General features: G+C 39.9%; 1 protein-coding gene and 1 pseudogene across 2 annotated transcripts; both read left to right on the top strand.

Moving 5' to 3' along the window:
* Window positions 1-1,720: 1,720 nt before the first annotated feature.
* LOC146609762 (uncharacterized) lies at window positions 1,721-8,023 on the top strand (annotated as a pseudogene).
* Window positions 6,984-12,144, top strand: azin1b (antizyme inhibitor 1b). Of its 2 annotated transcripts, none has more exons than XM_085346345.1 (11): window positions 6,984-7,145; window positions 7,934-8,056; window positions 8,282-8,479; window positions 8,625-8,798; window positions 9,049-9,221; window positions 9,323-9,536; window positions 9,664-9,738; window positions 9,922-10,087; window positions 10,207-10,316; window positions 10,429-10,646; window positions 10,728-12,144. In XM_085346345.1, exons 3-11 carry the CDS (start codon window positions 8,378-8,380, stop codon window positions 10,801-10,803), a joined length of 1,308 nt encoding a protein of 435 aa, XP_085202471.1. In that variant the 5' UTR covers window positions 6,984-7,145; window positions 7,934-8,056; window positions 8,282-8,377; the 3' UTR covers window positions 10,804-12,144. The 2 variants fall into 2 exon arrangements, with proteins under 2 accessions (XP_085202471.1, XP_085202470.1); XM_085346344.1 differs by having other exon boundaries at window positions 7,913-8,056.
* Window positions 12,145-15,471: the final 3,327 nt, after the last annotated feature.

The raw sequence follows: 15,471 nt of genomic DNA, 5'->3' as shown, positions 1-15,471 counted from the left end.
TGCAGCACGCAAGATAGACAGCGCACAGTGTGCTTTGAGGCAGCAGCCAAGAAAGCTTTAGTCCGCGTCTGTGAATACCCATGTGTGCATACCTGTGTGGATCAGCATGCTTGCATTCCAAAGGTTTCTCCATGTAATGATCTGCTAGGGAGTGTGGGGGGGCCTCAGCCCCGTCCTCCAGGGTGTGAAGCGGGTATGGAGGAGATCAAAACTCCAGACATCCAGAGGCCCCCAGAACACAAGAGACCATGGGAGACCAACATTATGTTGCTCTTTGTTGTTTGCTGTCTCCTCTGTTTGTTTGTTTGTTTGTTTGTTTTTTTCTCCATACAGGTGACCCAGGAGTTTGTTTTTTTTTTTTTTTTTTTTGTTTTTTTTTTTTTTTTTTGCTTTTTTTGTCTCTCTTCCCCCCCCTTCTCACCGTCTCTTCTCCCCTTTGGTTTTCTTTCTTTCTCTCCCCCTCTCTCTCTCATTCATTCCCCCTGTCCTATTTATTAAAAAAAAAAAAAAAAAAAAAAAAAAAAAAAAATGACAAAGGATGAACTGAAGCTCTGCCATCACGTAATGTCGCATACTGCTGTTTCTGATGTCATTTAGAAAAAAAAAAAAAAAAAAAAAGTAAAATTTACCTTATATTTAAAAAATACTTATCAAACTAACACTGAGCAAATAGTTGATGGTAATAAATAAATAGTAAAAGAGATCAACCTAATGGGGAAGTGGGAGAAAATTGCTAAAGTAACAGATACATTATACTAAGCTACTTAAAATAATAAGAGGTGAGAGTGCGAGTCATAAATGTTTTTCGCGCGTGTGTGTGTGTGTGTGTGTGTGTGTGTGTGTGTGTGTGTGTGTGTGTGTGTGTGTGTGTGTAAGATATTAAAAACAAAAACGGAAAGAAAACAGCTGAAGGTCAAAAACTCTACTGGGAACTTTTGGTTGGAAAAGAGGGTAAAGCTTATATTTATTTTTATTCACATATTACACAAACTGTGTACTCACCTAGCAGCCGTGCGCCTGGGCTATTTTCAACTATCATTAAAGTTACAGTATGTAAAATCTCACCATTAGATGTCAGTAAATTGGAGTCAGTTGAATTCACTTTTCTTGTCCCTCCTAATTCAAGTCCATGAACTGAGCTACAGTGGGTAAGTAGCTCTGCTAAATCAGGTAATTCCAAAATGCCTTCAAAATATCTTTGTTTAATCTCTTTAATTGCTTTTTGGAAAAGTTTTTATGTTGGTCAACAGAAAAGAAACCCATTGTACACCGTTTGGGCTAACTTTTCATAATGTGGGACATCAGTACTGAATTTTGAAAACGGAATTTTATGCTTTTAGTTGTTTTTAGCAACCCAAAATATTCTGACAATATAATTATTATGATACTGAGAAGACAAATCGTCAAAGATGTGTTGTCAGATAAAGGTGGAGGTGTTGCTGTCCTTGTTTCCTTTCTGTAGCAGAACTTCAGAAAGCTGACTCAATTCATCTGACCAGCTCTTGTCTGAGGTTTAGACCAGAAAGAATATAATTATGATCATGAACCTGAAGTAAGATCCTCCAAGACACCATGGAACCACTCCCAGCTGTGGGTTCACCTCCTCCTGCTGAACTCAAAGAGCAGCAAACAACCAGTCCGGAGACATTTTACATTACACAATTTTTGGAGTGTATTTGACAGTTTTTATTCCCGACTGTGATACAACAACAACATTTCAATGGAAGCAAGTAGAAGAATCTACAAACCCATCAGGGTATATGACAGTTTTTGCTTGTTCTGCATTTCAACAAATTGAAGAATTTGATGTGGTTTTTAAGCTGACAAACTGAGAATCGACTTAAGTAGCAATAAGGAACTTCTTATTTCTTTGACAGGTGTTGTTCAATACACCCATTTACAACATGGCTGTGAAGATCTGCTGGCATCTTCCACACTACAGGGCTCAGGTAAGACCCACAGTTGACATAAAATATCAGGTAATATCTGAGGACCTGAGAGTGGTGTTGATGAAATGGCTCCTTTTATTTTTAGATTCCAACGATGATGGAGTTCCTTAGACTTCAGCAGGGGAATCAAATCCCATCACACATCACTATTGAAAATCTGAGAGATCTGTTGGTGGAGAAGAGCAAAGAGAGCAGAGCAGAGAGCAGTGAGTTACACTGATACCTACAGACCATCCCTGTCACACCTGACAGTCTGTTTGTGTTAAAGTGTAAATGCAGAGAGAAAACCTCTGTTTTGTTTTCTTTTTAAGGCTTTGGGAGTTTGAACTTGAGGGGTTTGACTAAAAAGAAGCCAAAACTCTACTGAAACTGGTGAGAGAAAACTCACAAGACTTGTAGTAATTTGGAGATTTGTTTTTTTCATTATGTTCACATAATATCTAAACAAAACTGCACTGTTAATGTGTTTCCTGTTTCAGGGTAGTGAGCATTATTAATAAAATGAGGGACATAGAGTTTCAAGCCTGGATGCTCCTTAAATTTCCAGAGGCCATACCTCCTAAATTTCAGTGAGTTACATCTGACATACGTTTGTTAACGGTCCAGCTACAGTGTTTCAATATTTCTGTGATGCTTTAAATATGTTGAAAAGATCATTCTTTTAACTTTTTAACTTGAACTTATTCTACAGAACACCTAAACTCCTCAACATGGTCAGAAATTACATTGAAATCCTTAAAGGGAAGAAGCAGGAGCATTGCTCCAAACTGCTCACCGCACAGGAAGTGGTAATAGGGGTAGTTCCCTGCATCCTGCACGGCTTCTGGGAGCGTCCTCCTCCCCCTCCTTGATCCCTTTGGATCGAGTCTCCAAAACTATCACATCAATAGAAACCCAGGCCATCTTCTCCCGTGGCATCAGAGATGACATGGTCCAGACAATCCTGACAGAAATCAAAAAGAAAAATCCTTTAAAAGTTCTACTCAACAACATTGCAAACTTTGTACCAGTTCTGCTCACTACAACTGCTAATGTAGCGAAGAACCACATCATCATCATCACCTTTATTTATAAAGTACTTTTAAAAAAACACAGCTGACACAAAGTGCTGTACATAGGAACTATATAATAAAATGCATAAGATATAAATAAAAGCCAAATAAAAGAAAAAGTAAAATAATTAATTAAATAACTAATTTCATTACAAGAGAAACTAAGTCTCGCTGAGGTTAAAAGGCAAAGAATAAAAGTGGGTTTTAAGACGCGATTTAAAAGTGGACAGTGAAGGGGCCTCGCTAACGTGCACTTGCAAATTATTCCAGCACAGATCTAGAGCGAGAGAGTGGGCTGGAAAGCCTGCAGTGAAATGCTGTATAAAGTGCTTGTACAAATAAACGTTGTGCAGGAAACTGTCTGCTAGAACAAAGCTGTTGCACGGGGATATACTAACAAAACAACAGCTTTGTTCTAGTCTCTCTAAATCAAGCATAACTATGTCTTATTTATTCTTTACACCTGTACACTTGATCTTTAGTCTGTACAGCTGAGCTATGACATACTGCCACAGATCTCTTTTAAAGCCATTTTGATAAGAAATTGTGTTTGAATAAAAGTGTTTCCTGTAGCCTTATGATGGCACTGTACCTGAATAAAAGTAACAGTTTTCTCATAGGGTTAATAACATGTCTACCAACTATTTCATGTCCAAATAACTGCTGAGAGTTACTTCAAAAGGGTTATTTAGTAGCAGGTTATTTAGATTTTCATGTAAACAAATAAACAATTTTTTTTTTGTTTACATAAAAATCAGTCACTGTGTATATTTAACACTTAAAATTCGATGTGATGCCATTATCCTGCCTATATGCCTAGCAATATAAAAAGGTCCAAAAAGGTTAAGTATGCAGTGTACTGTATAGAGATAGAGGTTGCTGACACATTACCAATACCTGAAGATTGCTGTCTCATAGACATTCAGTGCCACCTAAAGGCAGTAACTGACAAGTAAGACAGCACAGCAGTTCCATGATTACATCTTACCACAAGAGGTCGGTACAGAAAGGAAGAAACTGAACTTTTGAATCACAAATACATTAATGTAGTGGACACAAATTATGCAGGTTAAGGCATAAAAAGGTACCGCGTAAAAAGGTAAGCGAGGTAAACAGGTTGAAATTTGTTTTTTCTTTTTCTGCACACAGTCCAGTAAAGACTCAATACTTTTCCTCTGCTCTAAATGTGTGTTTTTCAGGCTTGATGCTTCTTTTTTTGTTCTGCACTTACAGAGATTGTTGCATTGGAAAATCCCAGTAGAGTTTCTGAAATACTCAGATCAGCCCATTTTACACCCGCAGCAATGCCACGTTCAAAGTCACTTAAATCACCTTTTCTTCCCACCATTGTGATGCTCAATTTAAACTTCGGTGTGTCATCTTGACCTAAATGCACTGATTTCCAGCCATGTGACTGGCTGATTAGATATTTGTTTTAATGAGCAGTTGAGCAAGTGTACCTAACACAGTGGCCAGTGAGTGCATTTTAGTCATCGGGCCCTTTAAAATGTGATACTGCCATTTCTGTCTTAATATTTCTAGTAACACTACTTAAACTGCAGTGAGCACATGAAACATCCCTGCAGATTTCTTACTGCAGTCTTCACACAATGGAAAGTGTGTTAACTTTGAAAATATTTGTTAGTTATGGTGGCAAATTGAATTTATTTGCTACAAACAGTGACTAAATCTAATTTACTCCTGACCCCATGGGCCCCGATATGAAACTTGAAGCACATACTTTTATACTTCAGTTGATGGTTTTCTTGTCCAAATTGCCCAAATAGACTTTGAAGTTTTAGAGTAAGCTTTAGAGTAATTTTTCAGAAGTACAGTCATTTGTTTAGCTGTTTCTGCAATATGTGCAAAACAGTTTCCATGTTGTTTGGTTAAGCATTTCTGGGTCATGCTGTTTTGTGAACATTGTGTCTACTGCAGTGTCATAAAGCAAAGATAAGCGCTCTAGGACCTCTACGCTGTTTACAAACACACGGGTGAAGACGTGCAACACGTTGGTTGGGTGCAACAGAAAGTCATACGACTAAAGTGCCTGCAGGCTGTGTTTCCGCACTTATCTTTGCAGTGTTCCAGTGCTTTAGCGTCATACTGAACTGTGTGTTTGTTGAAATTAATTTTACATCCCTTTTAAGCTGAAATTATCGCAGCTAAAATAAGGCTATGATGACCGTGACAGATCTTGAGGATCAAAGAACAGAACATTCTGAAGAACTCTCACATCTTATTTCATCACGTGACGAAAGCACCAATACCAAAACGTGTACAACTGAAACGGGGAGCGTGTTTTGTTTGCATGTTTTGTGTTCTCAGTGTCATAAAAGTGTGAGTGACCAAGCAAAGCTTTAGGAAAAGACTCAGGTGGCTACCTAAAGACAGGGCAGGTTGAGTGGGTATGACTTAATTAGATACCCTTTTAATCAAGTTTAACAAGTGCGGGCCTTATTCCCATGCATACATTCTCTGATGTTTGGCCTCAGGTTCACGTTCAGCTTCAGGTAACCCATAGTTAGATTTATTCTGAAGTGGGGATGCATCCATCTTTACATGCACACTGTCAATACAGCCACAACAGACAACAATTAATACAAAATAATACAAAATACTGAAAAAAACTGACTAAACATAACTTGGACTTGATAATATATTATTCAGCTGTGGTTCACCATTCAGCCTGTTAGTTTCTTTTCTTTACAGATAAGTATTTAAACCACTACACCAAAGAAAAAGATCAAACAAATTGAAATTGGTTACAGGCAGAAATGCTGCAATTAACAGAAATCCAAAGCACACTATTTTACTATTATACTATTGTAAATTTAATGTGCTTTGTTTTGTCACCATTGACTTTCATAAAGATAGCAAATAATCTGAAGGTATTTGCCAACAGGTGCAAAGAATCCACAGTGATGGCATATTTATTGCATATTGTTTTTTAATGTACTTTGGAAATTGACCAGCATGGCTATAAGTATAATTTATATTTGCATTAATATGTTTAGAAATAATTCCATTTTGGAATTCTATAACTAATAGTCGGACATCTCCTGCCTTGTCCATGTGATTTTTATATGCAAAGACGGTTGCTTACATTTTACAGCGCATTTGTGTTTAGTCGTAATGCTAATAAGACCAGAAGTTTTCTCTTTGGCTAAACAGAATACTGGAAGATAATCAGTAAATGAAAACCATAGATATAAAAGTATACACTCCGCACAGATAGCTATTTTCATCTGGTCTGTGTGTTTTTTCCACTAATGTGATAAAAACTTGCTGTGGTAATGTTCAGGTATTTTCTTCCTTTTTCTCACAAGTTTGATGCAGACAGCAGACCCTTACTGGCACACTCACAGAGCGTTTAAATACTGCATTCAACAGAAATCAAGAAAATATGTTATTTTAATCTGTTGTGTTCGTTGTTCATTCACAGCGAACTGCTGAACTAAACACAAAGCAGGTGCAAAGTTTCAGCCACGCCTGAGCAATACTATTTATCTCTGGAAATTAGACAGATGCTGATTGCTGATATCTTTTGACAAATGTGACATTTAAAAACAATTACTGCTTTCTAGAAAATATTGTTTTGACATTCTGTTTATTATTTTACATAGCGTTTATGCCCTATACATAGTATTTTCCTATACATATTTTCCTAAATATAAAATATAGCAGCTATAGCTCTGTAGCAACCACAAAAGTGCGTGTGAGCTGTTCCCTGACAAACGGAGCAGTTGTATTCTTGAGCTCATTTACTGGGTGGCCTTGTTTGGAAAGTTTATGGTTATGCAACCTGAAAAAACATCACAGATGTACTGCAGCCTGTATAATTTTCGGAAATGCGTATTTGGTATGCGCTCACGAATGCAGAGCGTTAATTGGTCAAACTGAACGTTCAAGCCACGCCCACGAGCCGTTGATTACCTTTTCCTCTTCCCCAGCCTCCTTTTCCAGTCTATCTCCACCCCACTCTCAGGCAGAGAAGACACTACTCGAGCGACGCGCGTTCTTCGCCTAGACATATGGCAAAAACAGCCGTCTTTCTTTCTTATATCATTGTGCCCACTACTCTTTAAAAATTCCGCCGAAAAAGAGAAGACGATTTTCCAAAACCTTCTGGCCGTTATCTCACGTAAGTACAGCGAAGTACTTCGATTGAGTTCTTTGGGTTCAGCGGGCGGACGTAACATGGCGGGCTCGTCTTTCTGCCTTCTTGCTGCACATGACCGAGCCACATATTGAAATATGTGTTTTCCGGGTGTTTTCGTGTTCAACTCAATGTATTAAGAAATTGTGACGCAGTCACGGCACCACTATGTAGCTTTTATTCGTTTATTGTGTCATTTAGCGGCTTGTTATTGAAATTTTAAGGACACCCAGCTCTAACGTAAGCTCCTTCCGTCGTCAGTTAGCGGTTCTGTCGTTTCCATGAACCTTTCAGCAGTGTGTTTTGTCACAATGGCGTTTCCTTTGAGCAATACAAATATCTTTTAACTAGTCAAATGTAACGTATTACATCAGTTTGCTCTAGTTAGGGGTTATGCTTTGTCTGCGCATTGAAATAATACTCAATTTGTCAAGTTGTGACACTGTTGTGAGTACTACAGCGCATGCGCGTGTTTTATTTGGACGTCTATCGCGTAAGGAGTACCAGCAGCCATAAAAACACTAACGACAGGGGTAGTAGTTCAGTTACAGGCATTAAGTCGGGTGTAACTGAACCGATAGGGGTGTTGTGTCATTCAGGTTTTGACCCATGACAAATATTCAATAGATAAGACCTAAACATCAAAAGCAACAATCAGGATTGTTGAGCCTCCTTAAGAACGCTGTGCTACATGTTTCCTGAAAGTGTCTTTCCTCTGGATCTATATCTAATACTGAGTGCTTGTACTTCAGGGCTCCCCTGTCTCTGCACAGGTGTATGAACGCTACCCAGAGGGCCTAGGGGCGGCTCTTTACCGGGAGCACTTTAACTTCAACGCTGAGCCACCTTGGGATCCTAGCTGATAAAGGGACAGGTCCATCTCCTGACTTGTCCATGTGAGTAGCTATGTGTGTCTTATACACAAAGATGCATGCATTTTTATAGTGAAGGTGTGTGTGGGAGAAGGACTCAATTCTGCACACAAAGCTGTTTTGTTTGGGGTTTTTTAAAGGCCATAGTCATATATTCCTTTCTTCTTCTGTGTGTGTGTGTTTTTGTTTTTTTTGTTTTTTTTTTGTTTGTTTGTTTGGTTTTTTTGGTCTCTTCCCTCTTCTCTCCAGTTTGTTGCATACCGGCAGGACCCATTGGCTCAGTCGTGACCCCCTGACTTGTTTATCTGCTCTTTATGATTGTCGGATTAACGGAATACGGTTGAGATGAAAGGACTCACTGACCAACCCAGCTACATCATTGAACTACTGGAGGGAGGAGTGACTCTGGAAGATGTCATTGATGCACACATCTGTGAACAGGCTCTGGTCAGTTCAGCTTCTATAACACTCTCTTGAGGCTATCCCTGAATTCTATTTTGCATCAGTGAGTTACTTAATCTGATGGGATTTGTAGTTATACATGTTTGATAAATTTGTTTACCTGCACCCTACCTTCTTTCTGATTGCTCAGGTGGAGAAAAGTGCTTTTGTGGTGGGTGATCTCGGTGCACTGATGCAACAGCATTTGTGCTGGCAGAGCCTGGTGCCACATGTGCAGCCCTACTACCCAGTCAAGTGCAACAGCAGCCCTGCAGTCATTGAATTGCTGGCATCCTTGGGCCTGGGCTTCATTTGCGCCAACAAGGTAAGCTTTTTCATGTAGTTTTGACTCAGTCAGTAATTATTTTTAAGCTGCAAAGTGCTTCATCCTCTTATGTAAGCACTTCATTTTTTTTTTAAGGGAAATTACATTACAAGCATCATTGATTGGTAGTCAGCTGATGACTGTTATCCTTTCAACTTATGCAACGCATTTAGTACTGCTTTTGATTGTTTTAATGAGTGTGTGGTTTTATTTATTTATTTATTATTTTTGTGCATCCTATTACCTGCAGGCTGAAATGAGCCTGGTGCTGGATCATGGTGTACCACCGGAAAGCATCATCCTCTCAAGTGTGTTCAAGCAACTGGCACACATCAAGTATGCTGCCAAGAACAACATCCAGCATCTTGTGTGTGAAAATGAGGCAGAGTTGTCCAAGATTGCCCGTCTGCATCCTAATGCAAAGTAAATGAGCAAACTTTTTTTTTTTTAATAAACGCAAAGTCCAAAAGAAGATCCATGGTCTAATTTAAAATGCATCTGACCCCCCCTCCCACCCCTTCCAGGTTGCTGCTGCAGTTGACCACAGAGGCCCACGCGGCTGAGACCAGCATGACCTTCGGCTCCTCTCTCAAGAGCTGCCGGCACCTGCTGGAAGCAGCCAAGGAGCTGGGAGTCGAGGTGGTGGGGGTAACCTTCCACATCCCCAGCTCCTGCCAGGACCTGCAACAGGCCTACACCCATGCACTGTCAGATGCCCGCTGTGTGTTTGACATGGGGGTGAGTGCTGTCCTAATTATGAAATCATAACTCTAGTAGTAGACATATATTAACTTGATTCCCCACCCCCCAGTATTCTGTCTTGAAATGACTTTATCTGATATGACAACTGTCTGTATCTACTCAGGTGGAAGTGGGGTTTAACATGAACATCCTTGACATTGGTGGTGGATTTACTGGCTCGGAGTTTCAGCTGAAACAGGCAAGTAGTGAACTGAAGTGACTCATTTAGAAATGCTTCAATCTTCTTTTTAACTGCTTTATTAGCAAGAAGCTTATTATTAGCTAATAAGCAAAAGCATTTATTCCTATGATCCAGTCCTTTATGTTTGTCTTTTTGTTTTTTAATCTGAAAATATCTGATCTGTCTGTTCACTGTATGCAGGTTGAAACTGCAGTCAGGCCACTGCTGGATGCCTACTTCCCCCAGCTTTCTGGTGTGCAGGTCTTGGCCCAGCCGGGCAGCTTCTACGTGGCCTCCGCCTTCAGCCTGGCTGTCAACATTATGGGCAAGAAGGTGGTGACTCGCCACTGGGACAGCCTAGCTCAAGGTGAGTTACTTTACTCTCTGAGGTTGTGATTATTTAACTTTTCATACAATCAGAACCAAACTAGTTGAAGTAACTCTTGTTTTAGATTTCTAAAATGGTTATCTAATGTATTCACTCAGGTGAGAACAATGAGGATACTGAGTTCCTGTACTACATGAATGAGGGTGTTTATGGTCCATTTGGCCGCAAGCTGCTGGGAAACTCCATCCCTGCCCCGTCAGTACACAAGGTTAGTAGAGGAGACTAAACTCAATTCATGACTGAATAGATCATGTGATAGCACGCACATGGTTACTGTTGTCTGTTTTTTGCCTGTTTTGATGGGTTTTGTTGCCCCCCAGCGTGCGTTGTGTGCTGAGGAGGCAATGTATGCCAGCAGCCTTTGGGGGCCCTCACTGGACCCCTTAGACCAGGTGGTGGAGCGCTGCCTACTACCAGAGCTCAGTGTGGGAGACTGGCTTCTGTTCTCCAACATGGGGGTGTGCGGCCTAGAGGACCTAAGCTGCCTCTCCACTGCCCCCCCACTGCCAATCTACTACACAGTCTCCACCTCTGACTGGTGAGTGCGTTGGTGTCTGCCACTCATGAAAATGTAGCAACAAGACATTAAGAGAATTGATCGTCACACTGTTGTCCTCAGGTACGAAATGCAGGAGGCCGGCGTGACACTGGGTGGCGCCATGAAGAACTTCTCGTTTCTCCCGTACAGTCCCTAAGTACCCTCGGCCTCTGTCCCATATTTTATTGCACAGATCTGCCTTACCTCTGCTTTCACTGTGTGAGAGGAGAGGTCAGTGTGGTGTTTGGGATGAGGGGTTAAATGTGGTCAACATTCCAGCCACTTTGGAAAACAGCAGTGTCCTGTAATTTCTTCCAGAATTTCACTTTTGTACCTCCAGCAATGACACACGGTTGGTTATTTGATACCTCAGTTCAAATTTTTTCCTGGAAGATGACCCTAGTTTTGACTCTTTGCGACTTTAATCTGTTTGCTAAAAGAACTCTTGCCCAAGCTTTTATGACATTATGCAACAAAATGGATGACTCTTTGGAGATGGGACCCCCTCCCCCCCCATATGTTTGGGGTGGTTTTGTTTCCTAATTAAAATTCAGTTTACAAAATGTACAATTGATTTAGATCCATTGAATCACATGCTTTGTATTGATTACCTATCAATAGTTGTGTAGCTCCTGTGTCTGAGAACAGTACATTTGGTCTGTAGGCAATTTTTGAAGTGTTTAAAAGAATCACTGCCACGTGAGGACTCTGCACCTCGGACTCCTCACTTGGCGCTGCTTAAATGAAATAATGACAATGATGTATTTTTCTGTATTGCAATTCACTCAATGCATCTTGTTTTTGTTTTTAATATTTATTGGATTCAGATATAATTTGGGCAAATTTAAAGCTCCATCCTTGTGTGTTTATTGCCCAGGTATTATTGCAATGGCCCATTTAAGTGTTTTTGTGATAAGTTATTGGGTTTTTGTTTGTTTTTTTGTTTTCTAAATGATACATGGATTACGTGTGCTGTGATTTCCATTTGTGACCTCAGTGGTTTCCTTTTACTCGAAAGCCCTGATGGAATTACTGTAGGAGATTCCCTCTGTGCTGAGCTGTAGCTTGGATACAGGGACACTGTATTTAGTGCACTCCTTTCTCTCAGAGGTTAATCTGGTTTAAAAGGCACAAAATCTTATGTGGGTTAAAGGAAAAATACTGTGACACTTGTCGAGGGGATTTGGACCTTGTTCACTAGCTCCTTTGCTGGCTCTGAAAACCAACAAAGGAAGGAGGGGGGTTTCTCTCTCTCAATTTTTATTTTTTATTTTTTTCTTCTTTTGACACATGCTCAAACACAAATGATTTGTATGTGTCAGATATGGATGTACATGTCTGTATCTTTAAAGTGAGAGATGCTAGTTGTACACAGACCTCTCTGGGGCAGTGCAAATGCTAAATAACATGGACAGACCTTTCATGCCTCTGAAGTCGAGGGACTTCCTGCACAGTCTCCTCTACAGCTACATGTTCACTCATGTTAAAGATGACCTGAAGCATCAGGTTTTTTTTTTGTTTTTTGTTTTTTTTTTTAAATCAACTCTCGCCCCTGTGTGTCATGAGTGACTAATGTATTAATTTGCTTGTCTAAGGCACTAATGGACCATAGCCTGTTCTTTGACTGTACATTGTGCTCGTTAAAGTAATAAGTGATTAATTTAATATACATTTCTGACTGAAATCATTTCATCTGGTGTTTGTGTGGTTTTTGGCATTGGTGGGTGGAGGGACTGGAAATACAACATTGTTCCTGTAAGCCAGCATAATTTGGAGCTTTAGCAATTTGCTGCATCCCACAGCTAGGGTTATTTTGAAGACAATAACTTTACTTGGATATACAGACTCTTTAAATCTGAAGAAAACTACTACAACAGCCTAGTTATAGAGAAACCCGGCCTTTAAGTGATTCACAGATCTAGTGACATCACCTCATTTTTACTCTGTAAAAACTACAAACACCTAACACGAATCTTGTGGTTAATAAAGTTAAAAATTGAATGCTAGTTAACAAAAGTAGACTTGAACTAAAAACTGAAATAAGTTGATGTGTTAAACGGCCAAGAATGTGCTGCACCAACCAGTATTATTCTTACATTTATTTTTTTAGTTATTGGTGTTTTTAAAAAAAAAAAAAAAAAAGTGTGGGGTTTTTTTTTTTTTTTTTTTTTTTTTGGGGGGGGGTTTTTTAAGCTAAAATAATATGTGGACTATTTGTCCAGTGCAAGATGTGGGAAGTTGCAAATATTCCTACGTCGTCACCTGGGTCTCAGTCCAAGCCTTCCCTTGCTCATGTTGATCAAATACTTTATTACTTTTTTGGTTAGTTTTTTTTTTCCCTGGTGTTACTTCAGTTTGTTTGCTTGTTAATTAAAATTTAGATTAAAATGGCATTAGTTTTGCAGTATTTACCAAATTAAAATGGGGTGATGTCATTGGACCTCCGCATCAATTAAAAGGCTCTCAAAAAGGAAAAAAGCTAAAATTTTGGCTGTTAATACTCATGGACCATGCCTAGTTAGATTTTGTCCAACTAGAATTAACAGTTTTATTCATATTTTTTAGTGGTCTGCGTATCCTAATAGTATGCTGGTAAAGTAATTTAGGTCTATTGAAGTTAGTTATGGATCCTAGCTTTCCCATTGGAGAAATGCTATCTTTTCAGCACTAAACTGACAGTGCAAATATATTTGAGGGGAAGGGTAATAACCATTTGCTGGCTGTCCACTAGAAGCACTCCAGCAGTTTATCACACTGCATTGCATCTTTAGACAGAAAGGAGCTTTTAATCACTTGCTGCTGTGGGTCCTGTTATAATGAAAACTGACCCGCTTGCGGGATTTCATCCTAAACATTACAAAAATTACAGTTGAGTTCAACCTGTACAGTGTTGTGTTTCCACCATACATTGCAACATTTGCGTATGTGTTCAAGCAGTGTGGTTCATTTTCAGCACTTAGATCAAATTAAGAGCTGATCCTTCAGATCAGAATGCCAGTGCGGCCACAGCTGCGCTGAGAGTACACTGGATAAAATGGATAAACCCCTGCCCTCACTGTTTGTAAATTACCTTGCATGCCCTGTCAGTGAATGAGACACCCAGCTCGGACCTCTTAGTGTTCTCTGAAGCTTCCAGTAAGATCCATGACAATATACAAAACAGGGTGTAATTTTGATAATTACATATTTATAAGAAAGATGTTTTAAGTGCAGACCATAAGAAGCACTGGGGCACGAAGGAAATATTGATGTGTTTTGTGCAAAGTTATTTCCTCAGAATAAATACACTTCAGAGTGAATTAAAGATGCTGAATTATTTCCTCGATGTTGCACGTCAGAATCGAGTTAATCTGAGGGATGTATTTGTCTAACGGGAATCATTACAGCTCCTATCAAGTGTCTCATGTGCCTCAAGTGTTCATTAGAGAAGTGTTGCTTGCATTTTAATTGGTTTAAAAGATGAATAGATCAGCAGATGGATCATGCACAGTGCTTTCCATTGTGTTTGGAGTGTGTATTGATGAATTGGGCATTGTGCTTGACAGCAGTGGATCTGATTGTAATAAAAAATAAATGAATAAAATCTTGCACCTAAATGGTCTGCAAGGGGAAAATACACACAGCAATGCAGAGAAAATAGCTTAAATTCAAGGTTACCACAGACTCGATCGATCTGAAATTATATGCTTGAGCGATTCACATCATCCACTCTTTGACTGCACAAATAGAGCAACTCTGATTGGACCATTGCTAATTGGTCTAAAGTGAACACCCTTTTGTTGGTATGAGCAAAGGAAATCGCAAAGAAAAAGAATGGAAATCTTTGTCTTCGCTAACTTTGGGTTGGAGACAATGCTAATCTAACTTAGCTGTTAGCCTTAGAGATACATATTGGAGTACAGTCATTATATGTGTAAGTATGGCACTTCGTGTGTCCATTCTGTTTGCAGTATCTGACTTGGGTGTGAGCCTAAATCAGGCAATGCAAGTGTTGGTTATCAGGCCATTACAAAGAAGAGACTGTTGAAGAGATTCAAAGGAGCTTGCAAAGAAAAGCGTCTGGACTTCTTTTCTTGGCTGTACAGTGCAGTGAGGAATGCCCAGACCTCTACATCGGAGAGACCAAACAGCCACTTCACAAGCGCATGGCACAACACAGAAGAGCCACCTCCACAGGACAAGACTCAGCAGTCCATCTGCATCTTAAGGATAAAGGACACTCTTTCGAGGATGCCAATGTTCACATTTTGGAAAGAGAGGACAGATGGTTTGAAAGAGGAGTGAAAGAAGCCATCTATGTCCACTGTGAGCGACCATCTTTGAACAGAGGCGGTGGTTTACGACACCAACTGTCTGCCATCTATAATCCAGTTTTGAGATCCCTTCCCAGACGCCTTAACGCCCACTCACATCCTGGGCCATCTGATCTCAGGAATTCGCATGATAAGGTGGGGCCAGGTTTCACAATGAACTCACCCGAAACTCTGGCTGATTGGGTCCCACACCCAGTTTCACACCTTGGCTCAGGCGTTAGAGGATCATCAGGGAGTCCTTTTGTCCCTCTGTGGGGGGTTACTCCCACTAGGTTTATATCTGGGACTCTCCACCATTTGACCTTAGAACTGAAGAAGCTTCTCGGATGAGAGGTGAAACGTCTTCAAGTAACTTAAAGAAGTCCAGATGCTTTTCTTTGTAAGCTCCTTTGACTACGATGACCTGGATGACTGAGAACCTTCACAGACATGTTGAAGAGATTATTGATTTGTTTATATTTCATCCAGTTTTTGCCTAAACTGACCTTGGTTGTTAAGGTTAGCATTGCAGG

This window comes from Diplotaxodon limnothrissa, linkage group LG22 (assembly GCF_057381915.1).
Source record: "Diplotaxodon limnothrissa isolate DT_005_m linkage group LG22, D_limnothrissa_male_GT1.1, whole genome shotgun sequence".
Classification (NCBI taxonomy): Eukaryota; Metazoa; Chordata; class Actinopteri; order Cichliformes; family Cichlidae; genus Diplotaxodon; species Diplotaxodon limnothrissa.
Note: the sequence above shows the minus strand (reverse complement) of the source record. Positions and strands in the feature narration are given on the sequence as shown.